General features: G+C 35.4%; 2 protein-coding genes across 3 annotated transcripts; both read right to left on the bottom strand.

The window, feature by feature from the left end:
* Positions 1-1,501: 1,501 nt before the first annotated feature.
* On the bottom strand, positions 1,502-13,024 carry LOC139876435 (putative disease resistance RPP13-like protein 1). 2 transcript variants are annotated; one of them, XM_071863744.1, is made up of 3 exons: positions 12,263-13,024; positions 11,108-12,217; positions 1,502-2,336 (listed from the first exon to the last, which is right to left on the bottom strand). In XM_071863744.1, exons 1-3 carry the CDS (start codon positions 13,022-13,024, stop codon positions 2,181-2,183), a joined length of 2,028 nt encoding a protein of 675 aa, XP_071719845.1. In that variant the 3' UTR covers positions 1,502-2,180. The 2 variants fall into 2 exon arrangements, with proteins under 2 accessions (XP_071719845.1, XP_071719844.1); XM_071863743.1 differs by having other exon boundaries at positions 11,108-13,024.
* A 33-nt stretch (positions 13,025-13,057) lies between these two features.
* LOC139874863 (putative disease resistance protein RGA4) lies at positions 13,058-14,311 on the bottom strand. Its single transcript, XM_071862258.1, has 2 exons — positions 13,605-14,311; positions 13,058-13,520 (listed from the first exon to the last, which is right to left on the bottom strand). The coding sequence occupies exons 1-2, from the start codon at positions 14,309-14,311 to the stop codon at positions 13,058-13,060; spliced, it is 1,170 nt and encodes a 389-aa protein (XP_071718359.1).
* Positions 14,312-17,134: the final 2,823 nt, after the last annotated feature.

The raw sequence follows: 17,134 nt of genomic DNA, 5'->3' as shown, positions 1-17,134 counted from the left end.
GATTACTTTAGCTTTCTTTTCACGATACGCCTTATTTCCTTCGACACCTATCTTAATAGCATTCCAAAGAGAATATGAAGTTAAGTGCATTTGATATTGATGATAAATATCACCGTCTAAACCCTGGGTCAATTGAGCATAACATCTACATTCTAAGGCATATGTTTCTTTTTCTGTCACGCTATAATCTTCATACTTTTTACTATTACCATCAGTACCTAAAGGCTCTTTATATTCATGTTGTATCAAATCCCACATTCTAGGATCAAGGCCTCTAATGTAATTCATGAACCTAGCCCTCCATCTAATGTAATCATTTGTATTATCAAGTCTAGGAGCACGATTGGCACTGCCTGATTCACTATCAGATAGTAAAATGTTTTGAACGCCGGAAGTAATTGCCATTGCCTGATCAGACATTTTAAATTTTGATTAAGGTTGAATCTGATCCTAAGTCGGTCGACTGTTGGTGACAGTCGGTCGATTAACAGATACAGTCGGTCGATGAACAACTACAGTCGGTCGACTGTCAATGATTACTTGGTCGAAGTTCTGTTTACATTTAGGCAAATGGTAGTACTTTTTCAATCGGTCGATGTTCCTTCAATCGGTCGGTTTAGTACTTAAGTCGGTCGGTTTACAACTTAAGTCGGTCGGTTTATCATATGTCGGTCGGTTTAAAGACAATCGGTCGAACTAATGACAATCGGTCGAAATACACGAAAATCGGTCGATTGTCTCCTAAGTCGGTCGACTGTACTTTCTTTCAGATCCAGAATCAAAACCGAAGGTTTAACGTAAAAGTATACAACATTCAATCCAAAACCAATTTTTTGACCCAAAAATATACCAAGAACTCGTTTAAAACAATTGATTCAGCAAGCCATCGCTCTGATACCACTTTGTAGACGCTGAGAGAGAGGATCTTAGAATTAACCTAACACGATCTAGAGGCGGAATAACAATAGAAAGAGCTTAAACGAATATCTATGGGTTTTCGGGTTCGTACAAGTCAAACCAAGACTAGATCTTGATAAACACGAAGCCTAGACTGACATTCTGTGGTATTTGGACATGAAGATTGAGAGAGAGACTCGACCCAGAAGAGTTTTTCGTGTGTGTGTAATGTGGTAAGTAGTTAGCCAAATTAATGAAGATTAATTAGGCTTAAATACCTCAGTTCCTATGTCGGTCGACAGTGAATGACAGTCGGTCGACTGACCATGTCAGTCGGCCGACTGTCGATTAATATTACGAAATATATTTAAACGTTTACAAAAATAAAGTAACACATCGACAATCAACGTTTAACAATATTACAACATGATCGAATAAAACGTTCAAGTTCATGGAACTAGGGATTACAAAATATGCACTAACACAGCTGACCTAAACAGGGATAAAATGTTTAATTACCCTGTAGTAATATCTTAAAACGACACATCATGATAATAAAATTTAAATAGATAGATAAGCTTATGAAGTATCAACGAGCAGGTGGCATAGCACATCAATTAGCCAACATTTAAAAAAAAATCTTAAAATCAACATGAGATGTGTGGAATCAATAAACCAGTCTACCAAGATTAGCAACTCAATGAACACAATTCAATAGACAAATAGAGAAAGATAATTCAGCGAGCTGAGAAATGACTGAGACGATAGGCATACCTTAATGAATCATACATAAAGATCGGGGATTTCGGAAAGGATGCGGCGGTATTTTCCTTTTCTATCGTGACACTTTTCTTGCAGTTTTGGGCAAAAATGGATTTTCAAAGTATGGATTTTAGGAAGCAGTTTTTCTGGAAGATCAGTAAGCTTCCGGCGTTCATAAATCACGAGTTGGTGAAGGTTGGTTAGGCGATCCAGGCTGGCTGAAACTGATTTTAGCCCCGTAAAACCATTTATTTCTAGAAATGTTAGAGATTCTGGAAGTTTAAACGATGAAAACGGAGCCTCTCCTGAATTTTCGCCATGCAGGTACAAAGTAATAAGTGATGGTGGGAAATCTTGTAGGCCCCACTCGGACATGGGCTTTTTTAAGCCTCCTATTGTTAAGCTTTTCAATTTGGGAGGCCACACCTCACAAGGAAAACATTGGTCCATTTGTGGGCAATGACTTATCAACAGCTCTTTCATTGATTCAAGACTTTGCAAATGATGATGAGGAAAGGATTTCAGATTATAGCAATGAATGACTTCAAGATATTCAAGGGAAGAGAAGCAAATCTATTATCAGGAATGGATTCAACGTTATTACAGCCTCTAATTGTTAATCTGGTGTGTTGAACAAAGGCTTTTTCAGGAAACGACTTCAAATTCGGCCAGTGAACCTGATGATGTAGCGTGAGGGTACGAAATAGTATTATTTTTAATACAAAATACTACAAAATATGACACAAGTTTTATTAATTTACGGATGGGATATACCTAAACCTTGCTACAACACTATAGGCAGTGTACCTAATCGTAGAGTAGTGTAGTTTTTAGTAAGTCCGGTTCGTTCCACAGGGAGCTGGTGAAGTTAACGCTATATTATTAAGTTTATTTGTAAAAATATATATATAAATAAGTAGTAGTATTATTATAAAATGGGGGTTTTACCGTTTAATGACCGGTTTGTCGATTTTAAGCGTAAAAATAAATGACAAAAATTAAAGTGCGTAAAATAAATTGCGATAAATAAAATGACAGAAAATAAAATTGCGAGTAATAAAATGACAGTAAATAAAGATACGATGAGAAATATAATAAAAGAATTATGCTTATTTAAACTTCCGTAATCATGATGTTTGACGTGTTGATTTTAATTTATTACCATGGGTTAATTGTCCTTTGTCCTGGTTTATTTGATACATCTATCTGGTTTTTTGTCCATAATAGTCCATCGGTCATAAATATAAAGTGCGAGTATCCTCGTCAAATTACCCTTATACCCGAAGTCAAATATTCCAACTGATTAAGGATTTAAACTGTGACGCAGTTATCACTTCTGTCAACAATTACACCAGTTATCACTGTATGTAATCCACCCCTGTTTTAATTAGTTTATGAATATTAATTCATCCACTTGATCAGAATGAATAATCAATTACCCAACCCAATTGATTAATTAAATGATTATAACAGATTCCATATGAACATCACTAAATAGGACAACCATAATCATTATTAATTATTAGGTTAATTAATTTGAAGATAGGTTCGACAGACTCCAATGAGTTGTCACTCAATTAGACAATACCCCCCATCTATTAATAGTCAATAGTTCAATTTCCACAAGCGTCGGTCTTTTGCCCAAACCTTAATTATGGTACAAAGCCCAATTACCCAATTTTAGTAATTAGCCCAACATCATGATTACTTCGTTTTAAATAAGCATAATAATAACTTAGCTACGAGACATTAATGTAAAAAGGTTGAACATAACTTACAATGATTAAAAATAGCGTAGCGTTACACGGACAGAATTTCGACTTACACACTCAAACGATCTCTATCATAAATCTTATTATTATCATAATTTAAAATTAAAATTAAGATTATTGTTATATCTGATTACATTAACATTATGATAGAGAATTATAGATATAAATTATAGATATTGATATTGATAGATAGAAAAATAAGAAAAAGATAGAAAAAATATCGAAAAGGGTCTCCCTACTTTGATCGTAAATCATCGATCTTATAGGCGAAATTAGAATTGAAATTTTCATTTACGACCCCTGAACTATGCTCAATTAACAACTTTTTATTATTTAATATTATTCTTATTATGAATTATTTAAATATTATATTTTATTCTTGTGCATAGTTGACTCGTAATTTTTACACCGTTGCGTCGAGCGTTGAGAGTTGGTTCATGTCCTGGTTTCGGATTTTCGAACGTCCTTTCGTACAATTTAATATCTTGTACTTTGCGTTTTGTAACTTGTACTCTTGTCATTTTTAGACGTTCTTCATCAATAATTTGAACCTTTTTAATTGTATCTTGTACTTTTGAGCTTTTTGGACCTTTTTGTCTTCAATTTGTCGAATCTGCCTTTTGTCTTCGCACTTATTTAATATAAACGAATATCACTTGAAAATGGAACAATTGCAACTAAAATCTTGTCTTTCTTGGGGGATAATGCTATGAAATATATGTTCCTTTTTAGCCTTATCAATATCCCCACACTTGAGCGTTGCTTGTCCTCAAGCAATATAGTCTTGAAATACTAGAATCACTTCTTTATTCTTCACACTTTGTACATCAGTGATTATGATATGGCGGTATGAACAATGGTAGTAACGATATGGTTTACAGTCCCACATGACTATAAAAATTTAGATCCATTAAGGAAATTGGATCTTTATGAAAACATTTGATCTTTTGAAAATTCATTCTAGCTTTTACCCTAGATAAATTTTCTGATTTGATCCATCATCGGTGTTGCAAAATATATTTGTGGATCAATATTTTGGCTAAAACTTTTAGGTTCGTGTAATCCACTGCTATCCCGGTATCGGAAAGCACACATCCAGTTTACTTGTTCCGTATATTACCTTTCGGTAAACTACCGTCCGGTTGTAAAGGAAAGCGATGAACAAGAAACTGTTAAGGCAATGTCCCGTGACATGCAGATGATTATGGTCTTATTAACGTGTCGGATGCTAGAACTATCCTTGGTAGGAGCGATAGTAAAGATCATCCTATGATTTTTCGGTCTGGCACAAGGTCCTGTCTCCGACCATGCTATGCAACCACCGTTCTTACGGTTGACACCCGATTTAGTTCAGGTGACCTAATGAATTCCAGGTGAATTCCTAGGATTTTACGTTCAATTGTAATGAACGCATTGAAAATGGATTTTCAGAAAACAAATCGGTTTGCAATTTTGATCAAAATATTTTCTCGTTCAAGCTCGAGTTTAGATATCATTGAATTCCATGAGTTTGAATTCTCAATCTTTAAGGTCAATCTCTAGGATTGAGTATCATCAGTCTTAAAAGCTGATTTTTAATCTTTAAGGAGATTATCCTTTTCTGGGGATCTGATTCATTAGTCTTATCAAGCTAATTTGCACGGTGCCTCCCCATTGTACGAGATAAATCCTTCTCATGGTTAGGATAAATCTGACCACTTGGCGACCCTGTTTGATGCTGAGGTCCGTGGATTTCCTGCTGATTTTAGAGATGACTTTTCTAGATTTTTCGTCAACCTACAGCTGGTCTGGACGACAACTTCATGACCTAAATCAAGAAGCGCGTGTCTTTTTCGGAAGACTTTACTTCCTTTTAATGATGGAATTGATTCATCGTGTAGATCCATCTTTCTTTCAAAAGTATTATAGTAAATCGGGTAAAACTGATTAGTATCATCCAAAACAAAAGTACCTGCAATAATCTTGTACAAAAATATGTGATAGATAGTTTTTAATTGAATAACTTGGTACATTCTCCCCACACTTAGTTTCTTTCTTTGCCTTTTTATTCTCCTTTATTCCATTTTAAATGAATTCAAGCATTTTAGGTTGTTTCTCAATTTATGTCTTTTTCGAGGTAACGATAATTTCGGTATTATCACCTAGTTTTCACCGTTCATAAATATATATAAACATGATTTTAAATTCATTTAGTTGAAAATTTTTTCAAATTTTCACAAAATTTGGCAAATAGACTAAGTGCAAACCCGAGAGAATTTATAACCCTTCCCCACACTTGAGATCATGCAATGCCCTCATTTGCATGAAATCAGACTATAATTATAAATTCATGAGGGTGATTAGTGTAGAAAAGTGATTAAAAATACCCAGTTTGTAAGCATATTATTTTACATCACATTTGATATTTTGCTTCTTGTCGTCAAAATCAGTAGCTATTGCTGAACTTAATGTTAGTCTTTGAAAGTGTGTTGTTCTACCCTGTTTTGTACATAATATAAAATACAAACATATATATACATATTTTTGAAGTTGGGTATATAACCCCACGTTCAAAAATTTATAAAACATAGTATTTTTTTTTGGCATACTTTAAATCAATAAAATTAAAAATAATGATAACAAAATTTTTCGTCCCGCCCTCGGGTAAAGCAATTTCGGTTCAACTACCTAATCTTCAACTCACGACGAATTTTAGAAATCATTTTTTTACTTAATGAAATAAAGTAAATTTTGTTTTTAAATTCACACAAAACTTAAATTTAAAAAGCATATTAATTTCATTTAAAACCTACAAAATAAAAAAAAAAATCAGAATGGGGGGAGAAAACTAGTTCTTTAGTGTCTGCTAGCGGAAAAGACCAATCGAATTCCATTCTCGGAACTACACGAGAACAGAACAAATAACTTTAGACAGCATTATCTTTTTAGAACATTCGAATCTCCCCACACTTAGGTAGCTGTGGTGTTGAAATTGTGATTAACTTCATCGTCAATTTCTCTTGGTCCATAATCAACTTGCATATCCGTGACTTTTTCTTTAAGCCATTGTTCGGATTCCTGTGTAATATCCACAATTTCAACTAGTTTCTCCTTTTCTTTAGGTGATAGATTGGATACTAACCGGTTACATAACTTAAAGTTCCCCTTGGTTTTAGCATCGCGAATCCGTTTAATAAGTTTCTTCATTGAACTATTAATTACGGGATCATTTAATTTCGTATCAACAACGGGGTTCTTTGTTATCATGTCATCATTAGGTGTTACTTCATTTTCCCCACACTTAGGCGTTTCATTATTGCTAAGTATTACCGTTGGAGTTGGTAAAACAACATGGTTCTTACCAATCGTTTTTGCTGGTTCAATGGTTTTGGTTGGTGGAGATTTAGTCTTTCGAATCATAGAGGTGATCGATTTGTCACCACTACTAAGTGTCATTCTTCCATTTCCTACATCAAATAACGCCCCGGTGGACGCAAAGAATGGTCGACCTAAAATTAGAGGAATGTTTGGGTCCTCTTCTATGTCAATGACAATGAATTCGACTAGAAAGGTTAAATTGCCTACTTGAACGGGTAGGTTGTCAGCAATTCCAACTGGGTGCTTAATGGTTTGATCAAAGAGTCGAACACTCATATCCGTTGGACTTAACTTACCTACACCTAATCTCTTATATAAGGAAAGAGGCATAACACTTACACTTGCACCTAAATCTGCTAGTGCATCATACATGACACAATCACTAAGTAGACAAGGAACAATAAATTCACCCGGATCACCTACCCTAGGTGGAGGTTTTGGTGGAACTGTCTTCACCGGGTTTATATTTACGGCTTTTGTTTCTTGCACTTTCTTATTCTTTTTCTTCTTCTTCTTTCCAGAGGTATCACAATCTTTATTACCTATCACTTGCTCATACTCAACTCCTTTTCTTGGAAACGGGATGGGTGGTTTGTATGGTGCCACCACTGGCTTTACATACTCGGGTGGTGGTGGTGTAACTTCTTCATTGTTACTCTCATCTAAAACCTTCCCATCTTCTGGTGCTGGTTTTTCAGAATTCGTTGAAACCATATTAACATTCTCATTCCGAGGATTTACTTCAGTATTACTCGGTAGCTTTCCTTGTTCCCTCTCACTCATCATGCTAGCAAGAGTACCTACGTGTTTTTCTAGATTCAAAATGGAAGCTTGTTGAGTTCTTAATGACTGATCAAACCTCTCGTTCGTTTGGGTTTGAGTTTCAATAAATTGTGTTTGAGATTCAACTAGCTTGAATACCACGTCTTCCATATTTGACTTTTTCTCTTCAGTTTGTTGTTGTGGTTTATATAAGCCAGGTCTTTGTTGATTGAAAGTGTTGTTTTGAGTTGGTTGGTTATTTGGACCTTGTTGGTTATACCAGTTATTTTCGGGTCCTTTTGGATTGTAAAGAATGTTTTGATTTCGATTGAAGTTTAGCTTTGGCGGTTGATAATTATTTTGATAATTATTTCCAGGCCTTTGGTTCATATAGGAAACATTCTCTCGTTGTTCCAATGTTGGTTCAATGTGACAATCTTTCAATAAGTGTGGTCCACCGCATAGCTCACAACTGATTCGTATTGCGTGAATATCTTTATTCATCTTTTCCATTCGTCTTTCGAAAGCATCTATTTTTGCGGAAACGGAATCAAAGTCATAGCTAGAATCGGCTCTAGCCACTTTAGATGAACGAAAAATATCTTTTTCTTGGTGCCACTCATGCGAGTGGGAGGCTGTGTTATCAATAATTTTGTAAGCTTCAGTTGCGGTTTTCTTCATAATGGAACCACCGGCTGTTATGTCGATGTCTTTTCGTGTAGCAACGTTGACACCTTGGTAGAATATTTGTACTATTTGGTAAGTGTCTAAACCGTGTTGAGGACATCCTCTCAACATCCTTCCGAATCTTGTCCACGCCTCATATAATGTTTCATTTGGATTTTGCGCGAACGTAACAATTTCTCCTTGAAGTCTCACGGCTTTGGATGCCGGAAAGAATCGTTTAAGAAATTTTTCAACTAAAACATCCCATGTGTCAATCGCCCCTTCAGGTAACGATTCTAACCAATCTTTGGCTTCTCCCTTTAAAGTCCAGGGAAACAACATGAGATAGATCTGCTCATCTTCCACTTCTCGGATTTTGAATAGTGTACAAATTCTTTTAAACGTACGAAGGTGTTCGTTAGGATCTTCATTCGGTGCACCACTGAATTGGCATTGGTTAGTTACCATGTGTAGGATTTGTCCTTTAATTTCATAATCTGGAGCATTAACTTCTGGTTTAATAATGGCATGACCTTGGCCCGTGCGTGTAGCTCTCATTCGGTCTTCCATACTTAGAGGTTCTAGATTTTTCATGATTGGAAGTGTTGTATCTGAATCACTAGAGGTTTCTGATTTAATGGTTTCTTCCTCAACAATCTCTGTTTGAATGATTGGTGGTTCCGGAGGAATAATTAATGGATCAGGGTCTCGGAATTGTCCCTGAGTATTCTCCGGATTCTCAATTGTGATATTGGTTTCAAAAACTGGATTATCGGAAATTTGAGTTGAAGTACTCGGTCGACTTGATGACGAGTCTAAAGAAAAATCAACGGCAGCTATATTTGTTAAACGATGTCTTGATCGAGTTACAGGTGGTGAACGTACAAAAGGTGGTGAACGTCTTGCTCGGTGCATTCACTGAATATCCTATTAGTTTTAAAAAGGAAAGAAAAATTATAATAAGTTATCCAACCAATAGACTTTTCTGATTTTGCCCACGTTTCGAATAGCCAAAAGATGCAGCAGAGGGGCAGGATTCGTTTGGTCTCAATATAATTGAGGACTGTTTGGCTCCAATAACCCGGTCCACGTACAAATCCAACTATTACTACGAACCAGAAAATTTTGATGTCTATCAATTTAACCACTTAAAATAAATTTTCGTAATTTTAAGAAATTTAGAGAAGAAGTAGAAAAAATTCTAAGTCCTAAAAACTAGAATGGCGAGAAATAAGAGAGAAATAGATTGCGCGCCGAAAAATGTCGAAAAATAAAAGGTCGAAAAATAGGCGTCGAAAAATAAAAATAAGAAAGTAGTGCGAAATACGGCGTCGTAAAATTCTAAAGCACCTAAAACTTAGTGTAAGGAATAAGCACTTAAGGGATTTTACGGCAAAGCCTAAAAATTCTAGAAGTAAAAATAACTATGGCAAAACTAAACTTAATACTAAAAGTTGCGACTATAGTCTAAAAATCTAAAGGTAATAAAACTAATAAAAAAAAAAAACATTTTTTTTTATAGACAAAATTTTAAAAATATATATATATTTTTTTAATAATAATTTTTTTTTTTTTTTTTTTTTACGTTTTTTTTTTTTTTTTTTTTTTTTTTTTTTTCGTTTTTTTTTTTTTTTTTTAAATTTTTTTAAAAAAAAACGATTTTTTTTTTTTTTTTACAAATTTTTTTTTTTTTTTTTTTTTTTTTTTTTTTTTTTTTTAAAAAAAACGATTTTTTTTTTTTTACACAAAATTTTTTTTTTTTTTTTTTCTGTGATTCAAAATTTTACAAATTCATTCCCGGTGGCGCACATTCAACTTGATATATAATATTAGTTTGGACACTTTTTGAAGACTTTTATTCGTATTCAAGCTAAATTGATGGTTTGGGTTCAAGAAATAGTTTCTGGTTATTATGAGTGATTTTAACAAAGATTTCAGCTCAAAGGTACGTTAAAGTGAGATGTTGGTTATTGCCTTTGACCCTACACGTGTTTCAGCTAAAAAAAACAAATAGAAGATGGATGAATTTTTAATTTAGTTAATTTGAGATACTATCACATATTATGACTCCTGTACGATCAAGTGGACATGAGGTGAGGCCCACGAGTGTTCTTTGGGTCGATGCATGCATACAAAGAGAAAAGGAAGGGTGACTAATATGACTTGGCTACATGATGATATCTATCCCATCTCATAATTAACTGGAAAAAGGAGACAAAAAATTTTTTTTTAGACTAGCTTTATTATTATCTTTTCTTTCTTTGTTATAGATATAAATTATAGATATAAATTATAGATAAATTAGACTAGAGAATTATAGATATAAATTATAGATATTGATAATTGATATTGATAGATAGAAAAATAAGAAAAAGATAGAAAAAATATCGAAAAGGGTCTCCCTACTTTGATCGTAAATCATGAATTGAAATTTTCATTTACGACCCCTGAACTATGCTCAATTAACAACTTTTTATTATTTAATATTATTCTTATTATGAATTATTTAAATATTATATTTTATTCTTGTGCATAGTTGACTCGTAATTTTTACACCGTTGCGTCGAGCGTTGAGAGTTGGTTCATGTCCTGGTTTCGGATTTTCGAACGTCCTTTCGTACAATTTAATATCTTGTACTTTGCGTTTTGTAACTTGTACTCTTGTCATTTTTAGACGTTCTTCATCAATAATTTGAACCTTTTTAATTGTATCTTGTACTTTTGAGCTTTTTGGACCTTTTTGTCTTCAATTTGTCGAATCTGCCTTTTGTCTTCGCACTTATTTAATATAAACGAATATCACTTGAAAATGGAACAATTGCAACTAAAATCTTGTCTTTCTTGGGGGATAATGCTATGAAATATATGTTCCTTTTTAGCCTTATCAGAACCACATCGAGAGATTCAAGTGGTGACATGACCTTGTCATAAACCCAATTTTGTTCGAGATTATCACATCGTCCAATTTTAAGAAGCTTAAGAGTGGACGTGAACTCAAGTGGTGTGTGGAATTTCAAGGATGAGAGTGAGGGACAATCCCAAATTACCAACCTTTCAATACTATTTGGACATTCATAATGAGTTAATATCTCACAGTCATGGATATTCACTTCTTTAACGGATTCCATGCTAACATCCTTATCTACAATTGTTACCAACATTTTACAAAATGACACTTCCAACTTTTGTAATCTCGGTAGAAAGTTGCACGTGTTTGGTTCTGATATCCATAAATATACCATTTCATTACAACACTTGATGCTTAGATTTTCAACAGCCACAAGATTCTCTAAAACTTGTACAGGTAGTTGAGGCCCTTCAAATTTTTCCAGTGTCAGCATAACAATTGATGACGATAGACCAACCATACTTCTTAACACTTCTGTAGAGCATTCTTGTATACGTATAACCTCAAGTGACGGTATCAAGTGTTTTGATTCTACATTAAGTTTAACACAATTTGATAATGAGATCTCATGGAGACAATGATAAGATTTAGAGGACCGAGTCCCATCACCCTCGATTGACCATTTCTCCCAACCCTCCATATCTTTGAATTCCAAAACATCAAGTTTTGGAAACGCACAAAAAGTAGGAGATCCAAGTAACTCAGGACCTACAGTGGCAACATTTTTCATGCTTTCAACAAATAACTTCTTAAGTGCTTGAAGATGTCCAAGTGATGGTAGCTGCGTACAACGTTTACAACCACGTAATGTGAGCTCTGTTAACTGAACAAATGACTGATCCCCGACCCAACTTAGAAATTTTTCTCCCCCATAGAACATAATCTTTAGGGTTTTCAACTCATTATGAGGGTTTAGCTTTTCAAGCACTTGATATTCAGTTTTTTCATCCCTGGAATCGAAAACATCACTCCACTCCATCTCTAAATCATCAATATCTTTCTTTTGCCATAAGCTAGCCTCATTTGCTTCTTCTACATTTGTCACCTTATGTAGCCCCTCGAGGGAAACTCGACCTTGAAGTGTCGACAGGTTCTTAAGCTCGGATATTTTTAACCCATTCTTGCCTCCAATAATGACATTACTTAGGGATTGCAAATTCTTTAACTCACCAATCCCTAAGGGCAACAAACATGGAGTATCTCTAATGTCAAGATGTCGCAGATTGATTAACTTAATTACACTATCTGGAAATGTATGTAGCTTTTCACAATCGTGAAGCAACAAGCTCTGTAGATTGTGAAGGTCACCAATTTCTTCGGGTAAACGTATGATGTCAGTTCTAGAAAAGTTGAGGTATCGCAAATGGATAAGGGCGCCAACAGATTTTGGGACCTCTGTGATTGAATAATTGCTTAAGTTTAGCACCCTTAGGAATTGTAGCTGGGGTATTAATTCCCTAAGAACCTTAGGTGGTAAGAAGAACCTTTGGGAACTATCAAGCTCCATTAGCGACAGACCCAAAAGAGTTCGCAAGTGTTTAATGCTTTGTAACACGTCAAACTTTTTGAACTCTCCAGAACTAAACGAAAGGTGGTGGACCTTCTTTAAAGTTTCCTTCATGGTATCAAGATCAATCTCATTTCCCAATGTACAACAAAATTCTCCTGTAACATCCACGGCCAATTCATGTACCATATTAGTCATCGTGTATCGTGACTCATCCTTTGACTCCTCAAAAAGCGACCTTGACACGAGTTCCTCAAAACATTCATGCCCAAATTTCTCCATAGGCATGGTTAAATTTGACAGGTACAAAAATTGTTCTGCCATCCACAGTAGGATTACTTCATCCACATCGAAGATATAGGCTCTAGGGAATATTGAACAATATGCAAACATCTGCTTTAAATGAGGAGGCAGATCACAGTACCTTCATTTTAGATCTACAAGAATGTTACTTTGTGTCAGTACATTCCAGGAGTCACCATTCAACTCCTCCTCCCATTCTTCAACATTTGTTTTTGTCTTGAAATGCCTCCCTAGCATTACCAAAGCTAAAGGCATTCCATCACATTTGTTGAGGATGCCCTCAATAACTTTTTTCCGATGCGGATGTGAAAAGATGTTTTCATCAACTTGAGCCTGTTGAGCAAATAAGGATAGAGATTCTTGATATGACAAACTCTTCAAATGGTAAGGTTGTATAGAGTTCATGATGTATGCAACCTCTGTTGTACGGGATGTCACGAGAATTTTAGTTCCAGGTGCCCCCTTCAGAAAAGGACTTTTGAGGAGTGCCCATTGGTTGTGGTCTTCATTCCACACATCATCTAGCATAACTAGAAACCTTTTATTTGAAAGTTTTTCTCTAAGAGCCACTTGAAGCAAATCTAGACTAAGAAACAATTCATACTCAAACAATTCATACTCACCACTGACAGATTGCTAAATAGCTTTGTTAATATTGAATATATCAAACTCCTCCAAAACACAAACCCATGCCCTCAGTTCAAAGTGATCAGTAACTTTCACGTCATTGTACAGAACTTTGGCAAGAGTTGTTTTGCCTATCCCACTCATACCAACTACGGACACAACAGTTACATTCTGATTAGATGCTTCATTCCCCAACAACTTCTCAAACAATTCTTCTTTATCTCTATCCCGACCCAAAAGTTTGGATTCGTCAAGCAGTGAAGTTTCTATTAACCTTCTATTTGCTCTATAACCAACTTCAAAATTGACATTCAGACCAAGAATACCTATCCCCTCAGAAACTTCAGTATTAAATCTATTTAAAAGATCATCTAGCTTAGACCTTATATTATAATCATTCTTCATGTTAATCGGATTGAAATTAGTACAAGAAGTTGGGATGATCTTCAATACCTTCCCTGTGATGGAGCTGTCACGTGCTTCCCTTCTCATAATTACGGTAACCATTTCCAATTCATAAAATAAGTCGTCTACGTCATAAGCCAGGTGATGTAAATTTTCTACCCACATTTTAATAGCACTATCTGTTATCTGTTTCTCACATGCATCATCAAGCACACTTATGGTATTGAGCAAGATATCATCAAACGTCCGAAGCTTTTCACTGATTGTAAAGGTAAAAGAACTCAAATCAAGAGAGGCTAGTTTCTCCCTCAGCACAGTTATGAAAACAGTAACCAATTCAGCCATTAAAATTACTGAAAATGGTCCGAAAGTTATTTGTTTTAAGGGAGGGAAAATATTAAAACTCACAACATGAAGTAAACAACAGTGTAGTAAACAATGTGAAAAGGGTCATAGTTGGATCTTCCGGCCAACCATCTTTTTTTTTTCTTCAGCAGGCTACTGTTCTCCTGGCCGGAAATACTCCAACCTGCTACAGGTTAGACTTAGCTAAGATATGGATTTGAGATTAGGGTTTTGCGAATGTAGTTTGAGTGATTCTATGGCCGGGATTGTTTTGTAGTTTGCGATTGAAGTCGTTGTTAGGTTTCAACACTTTTGCTCTCTACTCTGGAGTACTCTCTCTCGTGGGTAGATACAGAATTTAAAGAAACTACTTATCCTTTATTTTAGAGTAGAGAAAGAATTATCTTTTTTTTTTTTGGCGAAAAACATATATATAAAAATAAATAAAAGAAAGATCTGACGATCTTGTGGTGTTACAATTATCTATATCTCACATTTTCTATACATCATTTTAAAGTCAAGTCAGTAAAAGTCTAAATCAAATCCCATCAACAACTTATAATGAATTAAATTTACTCTTATTCATTTTAGTTATAAATAAATCAATAAATGACTTTACTTAATCGATATATAATGATCAAGCATATTTTCACGAGGTCAAGGTGAACTTTACGCTTGAGTGCATAGTAGGGTTTAAGGACTAACAACATTTGGACCTCCGACACTTAGTCGTGGATAACCCACATCGGTATCGTTTCGATTTTGATAGGGTGGCCTATTTGAGAGTCCACCAACAACCTAGCATATGAGGTTGATTGGCCCAAAGACATGAAGATTTTATAGTTTGAGACATACCTTAAAGTCTTAAAGATCGTATGAAGTTTTGTTTGTACGACGAAGATTTGTATGCTGTGGTTTACGTATGAGTAAACGAATGAATGTGTATTAGGGTTTATGAGCTATGTATTTATAGGCTCATGAATTAGGGTTTTGGTAGAATCTCTTCCCTAATTAAATATAATCTTATCCCAACTAACTTTCATTATTTAAGGAAAAGAATCCGAATTGATTATACCGTACATTCTTCTAGAATGTACTGAACTCTTATGCAAGTATACGAAACTCACATCAGATGGTATAGGCACATAGAGTATGGCTATACCCGTGCCATATCTCTGACATGGCAATTTACGTGCGGTTTAGGGCTTTGGATGCGTAATCCGCATAGTCTTGCGGATATGCGTATCATTAAGTCCCCCCAGTTCGATGTTATATACAATGAAAATTAGTGTATGACGTCGAACTAGTAAGAAAAATGTACACTTAATGAACCACAACAACACCTTTAATCCAAATTAGCATGCTTAATGACTTTGCTAAAAAATCCTAGTTAGATTCCAAATATAACCGGACAATGCATAAGATTATTTAAGTATATATGCATAACCGGATACTGTATAAGCATTAAATGCAATGTATGCGTGCAGTCACCAACCTGTCTTTTTGGCTGCATTTCCTGCACCCGAGGTGACAACCGTCACTGTTTTCTAAAAAGGTAATGATTATAATTATGCAACCGCCTGTTGATGCTAACGTGCACCGGACATCTTAGCAAAGCGTTTTAGCTTAAGATTGATACACGTGTACGGCTACCATTATACACTTGTTACTTTTTGATTCCCGTATTTTCTCTATAAATAGTCTTTTGGCTTTTTCTAATCTCACAATCTTTTCCCTTTTAAATCATTCAACCCTTTTCATCTTCTCTGCAAAGACCTATTCTTGACCAAAAAAGGTATATTTCATACTCTCATATTTTGCATTACGCTATGTAACCCTAGTTACATTTTTTATGTATCATTCATGTGTTGTTCTGATTCTGACACTGTAGATGAATTTGGAATCTTATGCACCCAATCCGGCCACCGATTCTGGTAACCATTCCAGTTCACCGGTCAGTCATTCAGACACAATACCTTCACTATACCAAACTCCCGGTACTAGAGGGCTAGGTAACCACAAAAGGCTACATGACGAAAGTACTAATTTCAACCGACGGACTTTCATTTAATATCGACTTTAAGTTTTTATACGCCATGCTTATCGTATTTTCAGGTCCAAGTGGTGTAGCTCATCATTCCAAACGTGCATGCTCGAATCCAGATGATTTGTCTTTACTGATTCTGAATGCCAATGAGTTCATGAAGGTTCCTCTTCCAGTATTTGCACAACAATTTTCTTTTTTGCAATCCTGTACCCCTCAGCAATTGATGCAAAAGTTTTCTGCACTTTCACCTTCAGAAGAACTTTACATGGATACGCAATCGACGCTATTCAACTTTGCCAAGGACCTGAATCGTTTGCAACTCAAATATGTTGCGCTCGCTCATCCTCCACCACCATCGTTAACAGAAACATCCAAGATAAATGCCTTACAAGAGGATAATGAAAAGCTAACTGCCCAACTCGTGGTTGCGGTAAATGCGCACGTGCAGGCAGAAGAGCGAATCAATGCTCTGATGTTTAAAAGGTAGCAGGAGGAGGATCAGCATGTTGCTGAAAAAAGGTTAATGGAGTCTGAGATTACATCGTTGTCTGCAAAGCTTAAAGAGTCAGAGAATCATGTCATCTTTTTAAACGAAAGCTTTAGTGACTGGATTGCGTCCCAGGAGTCATGGGGCGCGAAACATGATGCTATAAAGGCAGAGTATGACATTCTCCAAAAGGGTTTACCGAACCTTGTTCAGCACGCTCTCGACTGCAAAGCCGTCGAGTAGCAATTTGGTGCAGCCATGGTTGCCGCACGTGCGTATGAGCGAATCC

This window comes from Rutidosis leptorrhynchoides, chromosome 11, assembly GCF_046630445.1.
Source record: "Rutidosis leptorrhynchoides isolate AG116_Rl617_1_P2 chromosome 11, CSIRO_AGI_Rlap_v1, whole genome shotgun sequence".
In the NCBI taxonomy this organism is placed as follows: Eukaryota; Viridiplantae; Streptophyta; class Magnoliopsida; order Asterales; family Asteraceae; genus Rutidosis; species Rutidosis leptorrhynchoides.
This window is presented reverse-complemented; position numbering and strand designations above follow the sequence as displayed.

Bases quoted from the DNA above. Each gene is read 5' to 3' on its own strand.
- LOC139874863 (XM_071862258.1), bottom strand. From the start codon at position 14,311: ATGGCTGAATTGGTTACTGTTTTCATAACTGTGCTGAGGGAGAAACTA. The intron at 13,521-13,604 runs GTTTGATATATT...ATTGTTTCTTAG, and splicing joins TGGGTTTGTGTTTTGGAGGA to TCTAGATTTGCTTCAAGTGG.
- LOC139876435 (XM_071863743.1), bottom strand. From the start codon at position 13,024: ATGTTTGCATATTGTTCAATATTCCCTAGAGCCTATATCTTCGATGTG. The intron at 2,337-11,107 runs GTTCTGATAAGG...CTACATCATCAG, and splicing joins CACTTGAATCTCTCGATGTG to GTTCACTGGCCGAATTTGAA.